Source organism: Capsicum annuum, chromosome 3 (assembly GCF_002878395.1).
Source record: "Capsicum annuum cultivar UCD-10X-F1 chromosome 3, UCD10Xv1.1, whole genome shotgun sequence".
Classification (NCBI taxonomy): domain Eukaryota; kingdom Viridiplantae; phylum Streptophyta; class Magnoliopsida; order Solanales; family Solanaceae; genus Capsicum; species Capsicum annuum.
The window spans coordinates 252,740,736-252,761,670 of NC_061113.1; the positions used below are offsets into that span (position 1 = coordinate 252,740,736).

The window sequence follows — 20,935 nt, forward strand, 5'->3', positions numbered from 1 at the left end:
AAGAGTAATTGATAAAATAAAAGTTTACAAAATGATGAAAACTCGTACAATTTCAACAAGAGGATTATTGCCGTGAAGAATGTAAAAGGGCAAGCGAGTAATGTCTTCATCATGTGGACTAGAAAATGAGTGTTCTGGATCCAAGTTACATGCTTCTGCAAAGGTTTTTCAGAGTTCTGTGCCACCAAAGAAATGTGGTAAGTTTCTTGGTGGCCATTCTAGTAAATGGGAAAAGTAGGTACAGACCGGGTAAACAAGATACCTACCTATTGAAGAAGCTCTTCGTCTATCATCAGGCACCAAGTGGATGAAAACCACTAGCTCCTCAAGAGTTGTGTCCACCATATCCATGGCAAACATGTCTCAAGGAAATTGTAGCGCGCTTCTTTTCCTGAGAAGTGTACAGTGCACTGGTCTTTAGGATCGGCAGGATATACAAAGCCTCTGAATCTACGAAAGAGAAAAATCACTGAACAGAGCAAAAAAACAGCACAAACATCTAAATGTAAGTTTTTGCCAACATCTCTTAGTGTTCATTACTTGTTTTGATCTGTCCTCTTCGTATATCTTTGTTCATCAGAAATTTCATTTTCTATCATGCTCTAATTAATTTCTTTTTTAAGAAAAATAACATTGATATGTCTAGAGTTGGTATTATCTTTCAAAACGATTTTCGTTACACCATCAATATCTGAAAAGCTTTAACAGAAAAATTATTTACTTACTGTACTTCAATCCAATTGATGTACCCTTCTTTTTAGGTCATGGTGATTCTAGCATTCTGGAGCGTAGGAGTCCCAATGCTGTGAATGAGATTCGAATGATACCTTGTGATCCTGCTCTAGATCCTTCCTGGAAGTAAGTATCCTTCATCATGCACCTTAATTACTAACATAAGTTAACACGAGGTAAATTAAACTCCCAAAGAGTTGAAATTTAGCTCATATCTGTCTTTGCATGGTAGCTTTTTGGATGGCTCATCTTTGATAGTAGTCAGCAGACTGATTAATCTTTTCTTTTATGGAGGACCTTTCTTTTATGAACTCCACTGGTCTTTTCCCTATTAATTAGTAAGGAAACATATGTGTATGTTTTAATTAATAACATAATGTTGGTTAACCTAGTGTTTAAATCATAGGAGTAACAACTTGGAGATTCTAGGTTTGAATCAAAGCTGTAACACCAGGTACACCCATCTGGCTAGCCTTGATAAGCAGTATACCTTGTCAATAGGGCTGGGTATAAAATACCGAAAACCAAATTACCGAACCGAACCGAACCAAACCAAAAAATTTGGTAATTGATATTCAGTAATTCAGTATTGATATGGTATTTCGGAGTAAAATTTCAACATTTCGGTATTCGGGATTGGGTATGGTACAAGATATTAATATACTGTTTGGTATTCAATATTTACTGAATATCGAATTTTATATGTATAATATGATAAGTCTAACCAAATACCATGCTGAACCGAAATGTAATTTACGATTACTGAATTATCGAATCAATGTTTATAAGTAAGGTATGTGGTATCTACTCTCAAATATCGATTACCGAATTACCAAACTTGAACTTTAGAAATACCGAAAAGAATACTGAATGCGCACCCCTACTTGTTAATATATGTATAGCAAAGTTAGACTTTTGCATATGAGATTAAGAAATTCCCCTTGTGGGATGGACAGGTTGCCCAGTGAATTAGTTGGGGTGCATGCAAGCTGGCAGGAACTCTATTAGTATCATTGAAAATATGAATAGGGCAATATAGAGTACATTCCCAACTATGGGAAAGAGTTATGCTCTTACATAGTTGCAAGTCATGACATAATGATAATCTAAATCGAAATTGATTCCCATTATGAAGAAATTTCATGAAGACTTTAGATTACTGCCTCTCTATGTTATTGCATTATGGGCCATCTTATGTTTGCAGGTATAGAAAATAAGAAATTGTTGGTAAGTAGGTTATATGGAAGCCATACATTGTTTGTTTTCTAACTTTTTTTTGGTTCTGTAACTTAATGAGATGTAGAGTGCAAAACATCTTTTAACTCCATGTGAAACTTTCTCTTTTTTTTTTTTGAGTCGTTGAAACTTGAATATGCCTTTCGTTATGTGTCAAGAAGCAGAAAACTTTCCATTTGATTACTCCGCAGACCATATATATATTGAAGATCTTTTTTTACTCGAGGAATTTGCACCATTCAACAGGAATACAGGTTCTCTTCCCTATAATTATTAATCTTTCTCTTGTTCTTTCCATTATAGGGGAACTTTTGACATCTTAGGTGATCTGGATTTTGCTCCTGGGATGTTTAATAACTTTATCCATGCTCATCCACCTTCTAGAGTTAGACGTAAGGTGTATGAGTTTACAAGGCTATTGCCTGATACTCTTAAATTTTAACTCGTTCCATGTGGGGATAACTGGGCAAGTCTATTCAACTATAATTGTCCAGACAAAGAAGATATAGGTCTATATTTCTTTGAAAGTGAGAGAGCAATCTCAACTTCTGCCTTATATATCTATCCAAATAGGGAAAGGGTTGCAAAGTAGATGGGCACCTTTGCCTAGGAAGGTTTTTACTAGAAATTTATTTGCATTTCCCATTATATAAGGATATATATTGCTCGAGTGGTGCTGTTGTATATCAAAGATTTGGTGATGAGAACGCTTATAAATAATATTGAGCTGCTTGTACTTGCATTCTCATCACCGAATCGTTGTTACACAAGAACTCCACCAAAGCAGTATATATCTCAGACCTGCATAGGATGATAATGCAAATTAATTTTTAGTAAAAACCTTCCTGGGTAACGACCCCATTTCTACTTCACGACCCTTATCTCTTTCAGATAGATATATATAAGGCAGAAGCTGACCTTTCTCTCTCACTTGTGAGGAAATACAGTCCTATATCTTCTTTACCCGAAAAATGATTGTTGAATAGACTTGTCCAGATAGCCCCAAGTGGAACTAGTTCAAATTTAAGAGTACCAGGCAATAGCTTTGAGAACTCATACACCATACGCCTGACTTTGGAAGGTGGCTAAGCTTGGATACAATTATTGAGCATCCTAGGAGCGAATTCAGGAGCACCTATAATGTCAAAACTTCCCCTGAAACACAAAGAGGAAAAGAGAGACTACTAATTATAGGGAAGAGAGCCTTTTTTTCCTGTTGAATAGTTTCAATTGCTCAGATAAAAGAAAGATCTTCAATATATATATATATATGTAGTCAGCAGAATAATCAAAAGGAAACTTTTCTACTTTTTGATGCTTAGTTTTACTTGTGTCAACTTATGTTACTAAGTAAACTACGTGATGAAGGGTACTTACTTCCACGAATTAGCTAAAGCAGGATCACAAGGGTGTGTCATAATTGGATTCATCAATACCATTTCATTATAATAAGAATGATTTTTTTCTCAACTTACTTAACTTGTCATAGTTTTATTTTTTACTCAAAAATTTGAAAGGCTTTTTCTACCTTAGAATACGTCTGTATAACGGCTTCCCACAATCCTTAGGAGTGGGTAAAAATAGATAAGGTTTACTTATGACTGGCTCCATGAAATATATTAACCAGCCAATCACGAGTGAATTTTCTGATCTTTATGTGTTCATCTTTGGGTCTCCGATTTTTGACTTTTTCATCTTTCTAGTCAGATGTCCCAACTTTTCATGATCATCAATTGAAAGCTTTATGAACTGTGCCCATTCCAGACAGTTCTTCCCATTCAATTGATGAGAAGTTAACTGGAAGGAAATGTCAGAAACATTGCCTCCTTGAGTAATTAGATTTTCTATTGGAGCTTTCAGAGAAGACATTTTATCTTCTTTTGATGTTCCAAAAAGATATTCTCCCTGAGAAGCTATTTTGACCATATGGTATTAGGGAAAATATTCCAACTCTGATACTATGAAAGTTTAGATACTGCAAAATATGTTTTTATTCATAGAGTGCACAATATTTATGGGTGAACAAGAAGATCAAAAGAATTTAATCAATCCCTAATTCATAGGAGCTATGTTGCGCGCACTCATTGATTTTGCCGTCGAACCCATCCCAACGCAACGTTGGTGCGGGCGCGAGGTACGTCTCGGATTCCGTCAAACGAATCTGAAGATGTTGATCCAACATCAAGAACAAAGTTAGTTGTCGTCGTCGTCAGAAAGTCCGGCGACTATAATTGTTGTCATCGCAGGAGTGGGAGAAAATTGGTGACTACTGTCACCATCAGAATCCGACAATAGTCATCATCGAAATCGGCGACTGTTGTCATCGTCGGAATTTGACGACTGTAATTTTTTTCTTCGAAATTTGAATTGTTGGGGAGAAACAAAAAGTGGTTGGGGACAGAAAAGATTAATCGTCAGATCTAGTCTTTAACAGTTATATTTTTTAAAATATAAAAAAAAGGATTATATATTAATATAGTCAAAAGATATGTGTGTCTGTTGGTTTCTCATAAAAAAGAAATTTTATATTAATATTGTAAAACACTATATATGTTCCTATTGGTTTCCCAAATATACAAGTATATACCAATCCTAAATTAAAAAGTAACTAAAAGTTATCTTAAAAGTTAAAAGTAGATTTTTAGAATATTTTTTATAACTTTATATTTATAATATTTAGTATTTTAGCCAAATTCCTGCACCATATCGTTACTTGGATTCGCACTTCCGAATCTTAAAATTTAAATTTTAATGAATTCGACTCTCGGATCCACACCCATCTCGGATATCCACATCCGAGTCTATGCAACTTAGCCTAGGAGGTACATGAATTAAGGATTTCCTCTAATCTATTCTCCTAGAATAACAAAATATGATATCACATATTTACAGCAACAGATTGCAATCATATCTGCCTACTCAATTGTGGAGCAGATTAGAATCAAATCTGCCTACTCAATTGTGGAGTAGATTAGCATCGAATCTGCCTGTCATCCGTGGAGCAAATTATGACAAAATCTGTCAACTCATTCGACACCCTTATTTTGTAATCTTAAATAGAGATGAAAAATGGAACAAAACTAGAAGCCTAAATGAAAGTGATATAGACCTCTTAGGGGAGAATTAGGACCTCTTCGAGCTGTCTAATCTTTCTGGCGTTCTTCAAAGCAGATCCTAAATGGTATTGGATATTGGGTTCCACCTAAAGCACACATTAATTCTTTCATTAGCATGTTGTAGCATTTAATTCTCTTATATACTGTCTGTATATTTTATGCATATGTAGTCCTCTCCCTGTTTTTAAAAATTCTGTCTTTTCTCTTCCTTTAAGATATCGCATACAGGGTTATTGCGAAGATGCTCAAGAGGATTGTTGCCGTGAAGAATGTGATAAGGGCAAGAAAGTAATGTCTTCATCATGTGGACTTGAAAATGTGTGTTCTGGATCCAAGTTACATGCTCTTGCAAAGGTTTTTCAGAGTTTTGTGCCACCAAAGTGCTGTGGTAAGTTTCTTGGTGGCCATTCTATTAGCAGGGAAAAGGAGGTACAGACCGGGGAAATAAGATAACGACCTATTGAAGAAGCTCTTGGTCTATCATCAGGCACCAAGTGGATGAAAACTACTAGCTCCTCAAGAGTTGTGTCCACCAATCATCTAAATGTAAGTGTTCGCCAACATCTCCTAAGATTCAATACTTCTTTTGATCTGTCCTCTTCTTATATCTTTTTTCATCTGAAATTTCATTTTCTATCATGCTTTAATTAATTTTTTTTTAAGAAAAATAACAATGATATGTCTAGAGTTGGTATTATCTTTCAAAATGTTTTCAGTTACACCATCAATATCTGAAAAGATTTCATAGAAAAATTTATTTACTTACTGTACTTCAATCCAATTGATGTAGCCTTCTTTTTAGGTCCTGAGGGTTCTATCATTCTGGAGCGTAGGAGTCCCAATGCTTTGAATGAGAGTCGAATGATACCCATGACGCACCCTTATGATCCTGCTCACGATCCTTCCAGGAAGAAAGTAGCCTTCATCATGCACCTTAATTACTATCATAAGTTAACACGAGGTAAATTAAACTCCAAAAGAGTTCAAATTTCAGCCTAGCGTGGTAGCTTTTTGGATGGCTCATCTTTGCTAGAAGTCAGCTGACTGATTAATCTTTTCTTTTATGGAGAACCTTTCTTTTATGAACTCCATTGTTCTTTTCCCTATTGATTAGTAAGGAAAAATATACGATACTTTTTAGTTAATAACATAATGTTGGTTCCCCAAGGGGATGGCGTATTGGTTAAGACATAGGAGTAACAACTTGAAGATTCTAGGTTTGAATCCAAGCTACAAAACTAGGTACACCCATCTGGCTAGCCTTGATAGGCAGGATAACTTGTCAATAGGGCTGGGTGTAAAACACCGAGGACTTAATTACCAAACCGAATAAAAAAAGTTGGTAATTGATATTCGGTAATTCAGTTGGTATTTGGGAGTAAAATTTCAACATTTTGTTATTCAGGATTGGTTATGGTACAAATTATTAAATACCGTTTGGTATTCAATATTTATCGAATACCAAATTATATATATATATATATTTATAATACGATACGTCTAACAAAATACCGTACTGAACCGAAATTTAATTTACCGATTACTGAATTATCGAATTGATGTTTATAAGTATGGTATGTGGTATCTACTCTCAAATATTGATTACCGAATTATTGAACCTGAACTTTAAAAATACCGAACCGAATACTGAACGCCCACCCCCTACTTGACAATATATGATATGGCCAAGTTAGACTTTTGCATATAAGCTTAAGAAATTCCCTTTGTGGGATGGACAGGTTGCCCAGTGAATTAGTTGGGGTGCATGCAAGCTGGCAGGAGCTCCATTATTATCATTGAAAAAATGAATAGGACAATATAGAGTATATTCCCAACAATGGGAAAGAGTTATGCTCATACATAGTTACAAGTCATGACATAATGATAATCTGAATATATACTGATAATCTCAATCTAAATTGATTCCCATTATGGAGAAATTTCATGAAGACTTTAGGTTACTGTCTCTCTATATCATTGCATTATGGGCCATCTTACGTTTGCAGGTATAGAAAACAAGAAATTGTTGGTAAGTAGGTAATATGGAAGCCATACATTGTTTGTTTTCTAATTTTTTTTGGTTTCTTCAACTTAATGAGATGTAGAGTGCAAAACATCTTTCAACTCCATGTGGAACTTTCTCTGTTTTTTTTTTTTGGCCTTGAAACTTGAATAAACCTTTTGTTATGTGTCAAGAAGCAGAAAACTTTCCATTTGATTATTCTGAAGACCATATATATTTTTTGAAGATCTTTTTTTACTCGAGGAATTTGCACCATTCAACAGGATTACATGTTCTCTTCCCTATAATTATTATTCTTTCTCTTGTTCTTTGCATTATAGGGGAAGTTTTGACATCTTAGGTGATCTGGATTTTGCACCTGGGATGTTTATCCATTCTCATCTTCCTTCTAGAGTCAGACGTAACGTCTATGAGTTTTCAAGGCTATTGCCTGATACTCTTAAATTTGAACTCGTTCCATGTGGGGATAACTGGGCAAGTCTATTCAATGATATTGTCCGGGCAAAGAAGATATAAGACTGTATTTCTTTGCTAGTGAGAGAGAAAGCTCAGCTTTTGCCTTATATATCTTTTCAAAAAGGGAAAGGGTTGCAAAGTAGAAGGGCACCTTTGCCCAGGAAGGTTTTTACTAGAAATTGATTTGCATTTCCCATTATACGCAGGTTTGACGATCTATATTGCTCTGGTAGTCTTCATGTGTATCAAAGATTTGCTGATGAGAATCAGCTCAGCATCATTTATAAGCATTCTCATCACCGAATCTTTGTTACACTAGAACTCCACCTGAGCAGTATATATCTTAGACCTGCATAAAATGAGAAATGCAAATTAATTTCTAGTAAAAACCTTCCTGGGTAAGGACGCCACTTCTACTTCATGACCCTTATCCCTTTTAAGATAGACATCTATAAGGCAGAAGATGACCTTTCTATCTCACTTGCAAGGAAATACAGTCTTGTATCTTCGTTACCCGAAAAATGATTGTTGAATAGACACGTCCACATAGCCTCACTCGGTACTAGTTCAAATTTAAGAGTTACTAGACAATAGCCTTGAGAACTCATACACCTTACGCCTGAATTTGGAAGGAGGATAAGCCTGGATACAATTATTGAACATCCTAGGAGCGAATTCAGGAGCACCTTTGATGTCAAAACTTCCCCTGCTACACAAAGAGGAAAAGAGACTATTAATTATAGGGAAGAAAGCCTTTTTTTTCCAGCTGATTAGTTCCAATTGCACAGATAAAAGAAAGATCTTCAATATATATATATATATATATATATATATATATATATATATGGTCTATAGAATAATCAGAAGGAAACTTTTCTGCTTTTTGATGCTCAGTTTTACCTGTGTTAACTTATGTTACTAATTAAAGTACGTTATAAAGGGTACTTACTTCCATGAATGTGTGTCATAATTGGATTCATCAATGGACTCTCATTGGCAGCACCGGGACTCTTAAGCTCACCATAACCTAAAATGTAGGCTATATCAATTAAAGAATATGATAGGAAATGAAATTTCTGATGAATAAAGATATAAGAAGAAGACATATCAAAACAAATAACAAACACAAAATATGTTGGTGAACACTAACCTTTTGAAGCTTGTACTTTGTTTTTGATCTGTTCCGTGATTTTAGTGTTTTTGACATTCTGAGGATTTGTATATCTTGCTGATCCTAAAAGCCGTTGCAGTGGGCTCTTCGCAGGAAAAGAATTTGAAGTTTGAGCTCCAGACGTGCTAAAACTCCCTCGAGTCCTGTTTGCCATAGATTTTGTTTTCACAACTCTTGAGGAGCCAATGATGTTCAGTGGATTTCCCTTTTTATTGAGGCTCGATGGTAGACTGAGTGCTTCTTCAACAGGGAGATACTTCGTTTTCCCAGTCCGTACCTCCTTTTCCCGGTTAATACCATGAGAACCACGAAACTTATTGTGTTTCCTTGGTGGCGCAATGCTCTGACAAATCTTTTCAGAAGCATGTAACATGGATCCTTTGACCTTTTCACATACTTCACAGCATCAATCCTTGGGTGCTTCTACACAACAATTCAACACGCAATATCTGAAAGGAATAGAAAAAGCAGAATTTTTTATAATAGAAAGTACATAAGATAACTAAATGAAACAACATGCTAATGCAATGTATCCTCGGAGGTAATTCCATTTTCAGATATCAAAACAACATGCTAATTTCCATGTGTTCATCTTTGGGTCTCCGATTTTTGACTTTTTCGTCTTTATAGTTAGATGTCCCAACTTTTTACGATCATCGATTTCAAACTCTCTGAATTGTGCCCGTTTTAGATAGTTCTTCCATTTAATCGATGAGAAGTTAACTGGAAGGGCATGTGAGAAACATTGCCTACTTGAGTCATCAGATTTGGAGCTTCCAGAGAAGACATTTTGTCTTCTTTTGATATTCTAGAAAGATATTTTCCCTGAGAAGCTTTTTTGACCATATGGTATAAGGGGAAAAATTCCAAGTCTGATACCATGAATGTTTAGATACTGCAAAAATATGTTTTTATTCATAGAGTTTTACAATATTTACAGGTGAACAAGAAGATCAAAAGAATCTAATCAATCACGAATTCCTAGGAGTTATGTTGAGCGGACTCATTGATTTCACTGCTGAACCCATCCCAACGCGGCGCTGGTGCGGGGTGCGTCTCTGATTTGGTAAAACAAATCCGAAGACGTTGATCCAACATCAAGAACAAAGTTGGTTGTCGTCATCATAAGAAAAACCGGAGACTGTATTGTTGTCGTCGTCAGAAGGGAGAAAATCTGTGACTACTGTCACCGTCGGAATCCGGCAAGAAATCCGGCGACAATCATCATCGGAATCAGCGACTGCTGTCATCGTCGGAATTCAACGACTGTAATTTTTGTCGATGGAATTTGAATCATTGGTAAATCCGGCGACAATCATCATCGGAATCAGCGACTGCTGTCATCGTCAAAATTCAGCGACTGTAATCTTTGTCGAAGGAATTTGAATCGTTGGGAAGAAACAAAAAGTGGTTGAGGATAGGAAAGATGACTCGTCAGATCTTGTTTTTAATAATATTTTTTAAAATATAAAAAAAGTTTATATTAATATAGTCAAAAGATATGTGTGTGTGGTTTCTCATCAAAGAATTTCTATATTAATATATATGCATTTGTTGATTTCCCAAAAGTACAAGTATATACCAATCCTAATTGAAAAAAGTAACTAAAAGTTATCTTAAAAGTTAAAAGTAAATTTTTAGAATATCTTATAACTTTATATTTATAATATTTAATTTTTTAGCCAAATTCCTGCATCCGTATCCATACTCGGATTTGCACCTCCGAGTTTTAAAATTTAAATTTTGATGAATCCGACTATCGGATTCGCACCCGTCTTGAATACCCGCACCCGAGTTTATGCAACTTAGCCTAGGAGATACATGAATCAAGGTATTTCCTCTTATCTATTCTCCTAGAGTCACAATATATGATATCACATATTTACGGCAGATTGCAATCATATATATATATGCCTACTCAATTGTGGAGCAGATTAGAATCAAATCTGCCTACTCATCCATGGAGCTAATTATGACTAAATCTGTGAACTCATTAGACACCCTTATTTTGGAATCTTAAATAGAGATGAAAAATGGAACAAAACTAGAAGCCTAAATGGAAGTGATATGACCTCTTAGGGGAGAATTAGGACCTCTTCGAGCTGTCTAATCTTTCTGGCATTCTTTAAAGCGGATCCTAAATGATATTGGACATTGGGTTCCACCTAAAGGATACATTGATTCTTCCATTAGCATGTTGTAGCATTTAATTCTCTTATATACTGCTTTTATCTTTTATGCATATGTAGTCCTCTTTCCCTTTTTATAAATTCTGTCCTTTCTCTTCCTTTTAGATATTGCATACGGGGTTATTGTGCGAAGGTGCTCAAGAGGACTATTGCTGTGAAGAATGTGATAAGGGCAAGTGAGTAATTTCTTTATCTCGTGGACTAGAAAAATGAGTGTTTTGAATCCAAGTTACATGCTCCTGCAAAGGTTTTTCAGAGTTCTGTGCCACCAAAGAAACGTGGTAAGTTTCTTGGTGGCCATTCTATTAACTGGGAAAAGGAGCTACATACCGGGAAAACAAGATACCTACCTATTGCAGAAGCTCTTGGTCTATCATCAGGCACCAAGTGTGATATGGGACAAACAAGGGAACACCAAAATTATTCCAAAATATAGTCCACAAAATGGAAGAAATTCGTGAACCCTTTTGGAGATCAAGTCTCGGCTTCCTAAGAACACAATAACAAGAAGATAACAAGGTATTTATTATACCAAATCAGCGGACAACAAACTAGATTAACAACATAAGATGATGAACAAGAATACATAAGATTCGGATTTAACAATAACAACAAGAACACAAGATTACAACACAAACACTAAACAAGATTACGAGAAGGTAAAATGATAGATAGATAGACCACATGAAGGTATAATCTGAAGAACCCAAGAATGGACACTCTTGGACCCTTAACACTACACACAACAATAAACCTATCTCTTACGTGACACAATATCGAATTCCACCTCTATAGCATCAACGTTTCCAAGTAAGCAACAACAAAAGAGAATCCACCCTATTGTTGTATCCTAGTTTCGGTGGTCACTCTTCTCAGTATAGAGAGAGCTTGTTACAAGTCTTACAAGGCTCCCAAATATCATCCAAAAACTAAACTAAAACCCCTACAATGTTCTTTTTATAGCTATTACAAAATATAAGTTAATATGATCAAAAGGCCCTTCAAAGAGTGGGAAGCCATCTGATATAATTTATGGGCTGCTTTGGGTACATTTTGGACCTCTTTTACACTTCAATTGCACGTGCCAATGATCGGGTCCAACACGCACTCTCCTAAGTCCATATCCATGATTATTCCCATATCAAAGTGGATAAAAACTACTAGCTCCTCAAGAGTTGTGTCCACCCATCATCTAAATGTAAGTGTTCGCCAACATCTCTTAAGATTCATTACTTGTTTTGATCTGTCGTCTTCTTACATCTTTTTTCATCAGAAATTTCATTTTCTATCATGCTCTAATTAATTTTTTTAAGAAAAATAACATTGATATTGTTAGAATATGAATAGGAATAGGAATAGCGTATATAATTCTATTTGGAAAGGAATTGTAATATAGTGTCCTATTTAGAAAAAGATTGGAATGTAGTGTCTATAAATAGGGTCTCAATGTAATAATATAGTTATAACAATTCAATAATATTTTTCTCTTATATTTCTCACATGGTGTCAGAGACTCTACGATCTTGGTAGAGAATCAAAGAGATTCCGTTGTCGGTAGGCCGCTATAACCCATATATTCCGCCCGTCTAACCAATGATCATGTTATCAAAAGTTAGGCCACCACACTTCTTTTTCCTACTTTCTCATATCTAATTTGTGTAGTACCGTGCATATTTTTGGACTGTTTTCTCATATCTGAGTTGCATAGCACCGTGCGTCTTTTAGATGACTCCTTAATCTGATTTGCGTTGTTCCCTGCGTCTTTATAGGGATTCCTCAGATCTGATTTGCATAGGGTCGTGCCATCATTTCTGACCCCACCCATATAAGTTCTCTTTTTCAGTAGGGTCTACCCATATAATTTCTCTTTTTCAGTACAATTGTGTCGTCATTCTAACCCTACCCATATAATTTCTATTTTTTAGTAGGGTCGTGTCATCATTCTGACTCTACCCATATAATTTATATTCCTTAGTAGGATTGTGCCATCATTATAACCTACTCATATAATTCTCTTTTCTCAGGAGGGTCGTGTCATCATTCCGACCCTACCCATATATTTTTTTCTCCAATGGTGACCACTTTTCAGCCATCAAATCTAATAATCCGGTGCATGAGCATGTTTCGGCCTGTTCTTCAGTGACTATCTTGTTCAAGATCTACTCATCTCCTGATTTCAAGATGACCCTTATATTTTATACCACTTTCCGGCAATTTTCTAGTGACACATTGACTTTTCGGCAATGTTTACTACTTTTGGATCACTTTTTCAGTTTGTTTTGTTTCAGTTGAGCTCTCCCAGACGTCCACGGCCGTCCTTATTAGTTTTCTTGCACTATCTTCACCCAGTCCTTCATCGATTGTCGTATTAATTACACCCACAACAAGCTTGGTACATATGTCTTCTATGCACCAGCATTAGGGAGAGTGGTAGAATATGAGTAGGAATAGGAATAGAATATAAAATCCTATTTGGGAAGGAATTATAATGTATAGTCCTATTAGGAAAAGGATTGGAATGTAGTGTCTATAAATAGGGTCTCAATGTAATGATGTAGTTACAACAATTCAATATTATTTTTCACTTATATTTCTCACATATATGTCTAGAGTTGGTATTATCTTTCAAAATGTTTTCCATTAAACCATCAATATCTGAATAGATTTCATATAAAAATTTGTTTACTTACTATACTTCAATCCAATTGATGTAGCCTTCTTTTTAGGTCCTGATGGTTCTATCATTCTGGAGCGTAGGAGTCCGTGAATGAGAGCCGAATGATACCCATGACACACCCTTGTGATCGTGCTCTAGATCCTTCTTGGAAGTAAGTAGCCTTCATCATGCACCTTAATTACTAACATAAGTTAACACGAAATAAATTAAACTCCAAAAGATTTCAAATTTCAGCTCATAGCTGTCATTGCATGGTAGTTTTTTGGATGGCTCATCTTTACTAGTAGTCAGCTGTCTGATTAATCTTTTCTTTTATGGCGGACCTTTCATTTATGAACTCCACTTGTCTTTTCCCTATTGATTAGTAAGGAAACATATATGATACTTTTTAGTTAATAACATAATGTTGGTTCCCCAAGGTGATGGCGTAGTGGTTAAGACACAGGAGTAACAAGTTGGAGATTCTAGGTTTGAATCCCAGCTGCAACACCAGGAACACCCATCTTGTTAGCCTTGATAGGCAGCATACCTTGTCAATAGGGCTGGGTATAAAATACCAAAAACTGAACTGAAAAATTTGGTAATTGATATTCAGTAATTCAGTATTGGAATGGTATTTCAAAATAAAATTTCAACGTTTTGTTATTTGTGATTTGATTTGGTACAAGATATTAATACCGTTTGTTATCCAATATTTACTGAATACCAAATTTTAAATATGTGTGTGTGTGTGTAATATGATACATCTAACCAAACACCCCACCGAACCGAAATTTTATTTACCGATTATTGAATTATCGAATCGATGTTTATAAGTTTGGTATGTGGTATCTACTCTCAAGTACTGATTTCTGAATTACCAAACTTGAACTTTAAAAATACCTAACCAAATACTGAATGTCCATCCCTACTTGTTAATATATGGAATGACCAAGTTAGACTTTTGCATATGAGCGTAAGAAATTCCTCTTGTGGGATGGAAAAGTTGCCTAGTGAATTAGTTGGGGTGCATGTAAGCTGGCAGGAGCTCCATTAGTATCACTGAAAAATGAATAGGGCTACATAGAGTATATTCCCAACTATGGGATAGAATTATGCTCTTACATAGTTTCAAGTCATGACATAATGATAATCTGAATCTAAACTGATTCCCATTATGGAGAAATTTCATGAAAACTTTAGGTTATTCCCTCTCTATGTCATTGCATTATGGGCCATCTTATGTTTCCAGGTATAGAAATCAAGAAATTGTTGGTAAGTAGGTTATATGGGAGCCATATGTTGTTTATTTTCTATTTTTTCGGTTCTGCAACTTAGTGAGATGTAGAGTGCAAAACATCTTTTAACTCCATGTGGAACTTTCTATTTATTTTTTTTCTGTGTGTCCTTGAAACTTGAATATGCCTTTTGTTATGTGTCAAGAAGCAGAAAACTTTCCACCTGATTATTCCTCAGACCATATATATATTGAAGATCTTTTTTTACTCGAGGAATTTGCACCATTCAATAGGAATACAGGTTCTATTCCCTATAATTATTAATCTTTCTCTTGTTCTTTTCATTATAGGGGAAGTTTTGACATCTTAGGTGATATGGATTTTGCACCTGGGAAATTTAATAACTTTATCCTTGCTCATCCTCCTTCTAGAGTTAGACATAAGGTGTATGAGTTCTCAAGGCTATTGCCTGATACTCTTAAATTTTAACGCATTCCATGTGGGGATAACTGGGCAAGTCTATTCAACTATAATTGTCCGGGCAAAGAAGATATAGGTCTATATTTCTTTGAAAGTGAGATAGCAAGCTCAACTTCTGCCTTAATATCTATTAAAAAATGGAAAGGGTTTCAAAGATGAAGGGCACCTTTGCCCAGGAAGGTTTTTACTAGAAATTGACTTGCATTTCCCATTATATGCAGGTCTGAGGATATATATTGCTCTGGTGGTGGTGTTGCGTATCAAAGATTTGGTGATGAGAACACTTATAAATGATGGTGAGCTGCTTGTACTTGCATTCTCATAACTGAATCTTTGTTACACAAGAACTCCACCAAAGAAGTATATATCTCAGACCTGCATAGGATGATAAATGCAAATTAATTTTTAGTAAAAACCTTCTTGGGTAAGGACGCCACTTATACTTCACGACCCTTATCCCTCTTTAGATGTATATATATATAAGGTAGAAGCTGACCTTTCTCCCTCACTTGCGAGGAAATACATTCCTATATCTTCTTTACCCGGAAAATGATTGTTGAATAGACTTGTCAAGATAGCCCCACGCGAAACTAGTTCAAATTTAAGAGTACCAGGCAATAGCCTTGAGAACTCATACACCATACGCCTGACTTTAGAAGGAGGATAAGCCTGGATACAATTATTGAGCATCGCAGGAGCGAATTCAGGAGAACCTATTATGTCAAAACTTCCCCTAAAACACAAAGAGGAAAAGAGAGACTATAATTATAGGGAAGAGTGCCTTTTTTCATGTTGAATAGTTTCAATTGCTCAGATAATAGAAAGATCTTGAATATATATGTAGTCAGCAGAATAATCGAAAGGAAACTTTTCTGCTTTTTGAAGCTCAGTTTAACCTGTGTCAACTTATGTTACTAAGTAAAGTACGTGATAAAGGGTACTTACTTCCAGGAATGAGCTAAAGCAGGATCGCAAGGGTGTGTCATAATTGGATTCATCAATACCATTTCATTATAATAAGCAATGACTTTTTTCTCATCTTGCTTAACTTGTCATAGTTTTATTTTTAATTCAAAAATTTGAAAGGCATTTTCTACCTCAGCATACGTATCTATAACGCCTTTCCACACATCCTTAGGAGTGGGTAAAAATGGATAAGGTTTACTTATGACTGGCTCCATGAATTATATTAACAAGGCAATCACAAGTGAATTTTCTGATCTTCATGTGTTCATCTTTGGGTCTCCGATTTTTGACTTTTTCGTCTTTCTAGTCAGATGTCCCAACTTTTCACGATCATCAATTGCAAGGTCTACGGACTGTGCCCATTCCAGACATTTCTTCCCATTTAATCGATGAGAAGTTAACTGGAAAGAAATGTGAGAAATATTGCCTCCTTGAGTAATCAGATTTTCTATCGGTGCTTTCAGAGAAGACATTTTATCTTCTTTTGATGTTTCAGAAAGATATTCTCCCTGAGAAGCTATTTTGACCATACGGTATTAGGGGAAATATGCCAACTCTGATACCATGAAAGTTTAGATACTGCAAAATTATATTTTTATTCATAGAGATGCACAATATTTATAGGTGAACAAGAAGATCAAGAGAATTTAATCAATCCCTAATTCCTAGGAGCTATGTTGTGCGCACTCATTGATTTCGCCGCGGAACCCATCCCAACGCGATGTTGGTGCAGGCGCGAGGTACGCCTCCGATTTGGTCAAACGAATTCGAAGACCGTTGATCCAACATCAAGAACAAAGTTAGTTGTCGTCGCCATCGTAAGAAAGACCGGCGACTGTAATTGTTGTCATCGCCGGAAAGGGAGAAAATCGGTGACTGCTATCACCATCGGAATTCGGGGACAGTCATCATCAGAATCGGTGACTGTTGTCATCATCGGAATTCGAAGACTGTAATTTTTTGTCATCGAAATTTGAATAGTTGGGAAGAAACAAATGAATAGGACAATATAGAGTATATTCCCAACAATGGGAAAGAGTTATGCTCATACATAGTTTCAAGTCATGACATAATGATAATCCAAATATATACTGATAATCTCAATCTAAATTGATTCCCATTATGGAGAAATTTCATGAAGAATTTAGGTTACTGCCTCTCTATGTCATTGCATTATGGGCCATCTTACGTTTGCAGGTATAGAAAACAAGAAATTGTTGGTAAGTAGGTTATATGGAAGCCATACATTGTTTGTTTTCTATTTTTTTTTGGTAAATTTCCTGGTGGCCATTCTATTTGCAGGGAAAAGGAGGTTCAGACTAGGAAAACAAGATACCGACCTATTGAAGAAGCTCTTGGTCTATCATCAGGCACCAAGTGGATGAAAACTACTAGCTCCTCAAGAGTTGTGTCCTTCAATTATCTAAATGTAAGTGTTCGCCAACATCTCCTAAGATTCATTACTTGTTTTGATCTGTCCTCTTCTTATATCTTTGTTCATCTGAAATTTCATCTTCTATCATGCTCTAATTATTTTTTTTTAAGGAAAATAACAATGATATGTCTAGAGTTTGTATTATCTTTCAAAATGTTTTCCGTTACACCATCAATATCTGAAAAGTTTTCATAGAAAAATTTATTTACTTACTGTACTCCAATCCAATTGATGTAGCCTTCTTTTTAGGTCCTGATTGTTCTATTCTATCATTCTGGAGTGTAGGAGTCACAATGCTGTGAATGAGAGTCGAATGATACTGTTGAGAGTTGCTTTAGGAATATGCACGTCTTTCTCTGTTGTTTTTCTCCAGCTTTTTTTTACTTACAATCCTAGTTAATTTAGGAGTTCTATCATTTGTAGGAAACTAATTAGTTGTCTTAATTTTGGTAAAAGTAGGTTGTTTCTTTGTCCTATTTTTAGTTGTAATAGCATCTATTTAAGTTGCTAAGTTGATGATCAATAAAGGATGGTCTTTCAACAAGAAATTAATCTCTCTCTATCGCTCTGCGTTTTCTCTTCTTTAAACTTCCATCTCTATTTCAACACCCAACGTTTGACTATTGAATTCCTGTGTTGTTTCCCTTTAACGGTTTGAGACCAACAATTGGTATCAAAGCTTTAATCTTAAGGGACATGTAAGTGTTTGCATCAATCTGATCCAGTGGATACCATGAACGGAGAAGCAAATTTTTCCTCAATGGCACCACCAACTTTCGATGGAGAAAGTTATCAAATCTGGGCAGTTAGAATGAGGATATATCTGCAAGCTTTGGATCTCTGGGAAGCTGTTGAAAATGAATATGAGATAGCTCCTTTACTAGACAATACAATGGTAGTGCAGATTAAAACTCACAAGGAGAGGAAAACCAGGAAATCAAAGGCACTGGCATGCTTATTTACTGCAGCTTCATCTAATATCTTCACTCGTATCATATCTCTGGGATCAGCGAAAGAGGTATGGGATTATCTCAAGACTGAGTATGAAGGAGATAAAAGGATTCGAGGGATTCAAATGTTGAATCTAGTACGTGAGTTTGAGCTGCAAAGGATGAAAGAAAGTGAAACCATAAAGGAGTACTCTGACAGACTCCTTAATTTAGCAAATCGCATCAGATTGTTAAGTTCCGCTTTCAATGATTCAAGGATCGTTGAGAAAATCCTAGTAACGGCACCTGAAAGATTTGAGGCCACCATAATAACCTTAGAAAATTCTAAGGACTTGTCCAAGATCACACTTGCAGAGCTCTTAAGTGCTTTTCAAGCGCAAGAGCAACGATGTGTTATGAGACAGGGAGGAGCTGTCAAAGGTGCCTTACCAGCCAAGCATCATGATGATGGAAGTTCTAAGAATAAGAATAAGAATAAGAATAACCAACCAACCAATAAAGAAGGTGCAGCGCACAACAACAAAAACAAAAACAAAATAGGTGGTTTCAAAGGAAAATACCCTCCTTGTAAGCATTGCGACAAGCTCGGACATGCACCTTTCAAGTGTTGGAAGAGGCCTGATACTAAGTGCACTAAGTGTAATCATCTTTGGCATGAAGCTATCATATGTAAAAACAAAACTCAGTAGCAAGATGCAGAGGCTCGAGTTGTTAATGAACAGGAAGAAGATCAACTTTTTGTCGCATCATGTTTTATAAGCAGCGTCTCAAGTGAGTCCTGGCTAATTGATAGCGGTTGTACAAATCATATGACTCATGATGAGGATATTTTCAAATATTTAGACATGTCTAAAATCTCTAAAGTCAGAATCGATAATGGCGATTATCTTTCTGCCAAAGGAAAAGGAACAGTAGCTATTGAAAGCAGTTTAGGTACAAAGTTAATTTCAGATGTACTTTTTGTTCCAGAACTTGATCAAAATTTATTAAGCGTGGGACAACTTTTGGAGAATGGTTTTAAGCTTAATTTTGGGGACAAGAAGTGTGTGATATTTGATCCAAAGGGTTAAGAAATCTGCCAAGTTAAGATGAGAGGAAAAAGCTTTTTGTTTGATCCAATAGAAGAAAAGTCGGCTGCCTATTCGAGCCAAGAGATGACAGCAGATGTATGGCATAAGAGACTAGGGCATTTTCATCACAATGCGATCTTGCACATGGTGAAGAAAGATATGGTTCTAGGACTACCATCCATGGAGGAAAAACACATATGCTGCAACACATGTCAATTTGGAAAGCAAAGCAGGATGCCTTTTGCCAAGGCAACCTGGAGAGCATTGGAGAAGCTTCAGTTACTCCATACTAATTTGTGTGGACTACATAAAACTGCTTCTCTTAATGGAAGTAAATATTTTATAGCATTTATTGATGATATGACAAGAATGTGTTGGATTTATTTTCTTAGATTCAAATCTGAAGTACCTGAAGTATTCTGAAAATTCAAAGCTTTGGTAGAAAATCAAAGTGGTTTCAGGATGCAAACGCTTAGATCAGATAATGGTACTGAGTATATATCTGATCGATTTGAAAAGTTTTGCAAAAATGCAGGTATTGAGCATCAACTCACTGCCCCATATACTCCGAAATAGAATGGAGTCAGTGAAAGGAAGAATAGGACGATAATGGAAATGTCAAGATGTTTGTTATATGAGAAAATCTTACCAAAATATTTATGGGCAGAAGCAACTAACACTGTTTGTTTTTTGCTGAACAGATTGCCTACCAAAGCAGTTGACGGCAAGACACCTTTTGAGGTGTGGCACGGCTATAAGCCGTCCTTAAAAAACTTAAAAATCTTTAGTTGTTTGCGTTTCTCTCATATTTCGCAGGTTAAGAGGGATAAGTTAGACAAGAAAGCTAAACCTGGAGTCTTTATTAGTTACAGTACAATCTATAAAGCTTACAAATTTTTTTCGCCTTATACTAAAAAAATTATGGTAAGTAGAGATGTATTTTTTATGGAGAATGAGCAATGGGAGTGGGAAAAGGTTAATCAGAAGTAGATCACAAGCAATCTACCGAATTTTGATGAAGACATTGATGATCAACCTGTGAGAGGAACAAGGTTGCTCTCTGAGATATACCATAGATGTAATGTGTCTATTTTAGAGCCTTTTGGATTTAAAGAGGCTGTTTTAGATCCTAAGTGGAAAGCTGCAATGGAGGAGGAACTTGGAATGATTGAGAAGAACAAAACCTAGCAGCTTGTGGAAAAGCCTCAAGATAGAAA

The 20,935-nt window shown here is 35.8% G+C and overlaps 2 protein-coding genes across 2 annotated transcripts; both read left to right on the top strand.

Moving 5' to 3' along the window:
• The first annotated feature begins 100 nt into the window (after positions 1-100).
• LOC107862330 lies at positions 101-17,774 on the top strand. The gene is made up of 6 exons (XM_016707866.2): positions 101-234; positions 709-858; positions 5,300-5,472; positions 5,572-5,630; positions 5,887-6,045; positions 17,566-17,774. The coding sequence occupies exons 1-5, from the start codon at positions 101-103 to the stop codon at positions 5,932-5,934; spliced, it is 564 nt and encodes a 187-aa protein (XP_016563352.2). The 3' UTR covers positions 5,935-6,045; positions 17,566-17,774.
• A 657-nt stretch (positions 17,775-18,431) lies between these two features.
• On the top strand, positions 18,432-19,337 carry LOC124896889. The gene has a single exon (XM_047408763.1). The coding sequence runs from the start codon at positions 18,432-18,434 to the stop codon at positions 19,335-19,337; it is 906 nt and encodes a 301-aa protein (XP_047264719.1).
• Positions 19,338-20,935: the final 1,598 nt, after the last annotated feature.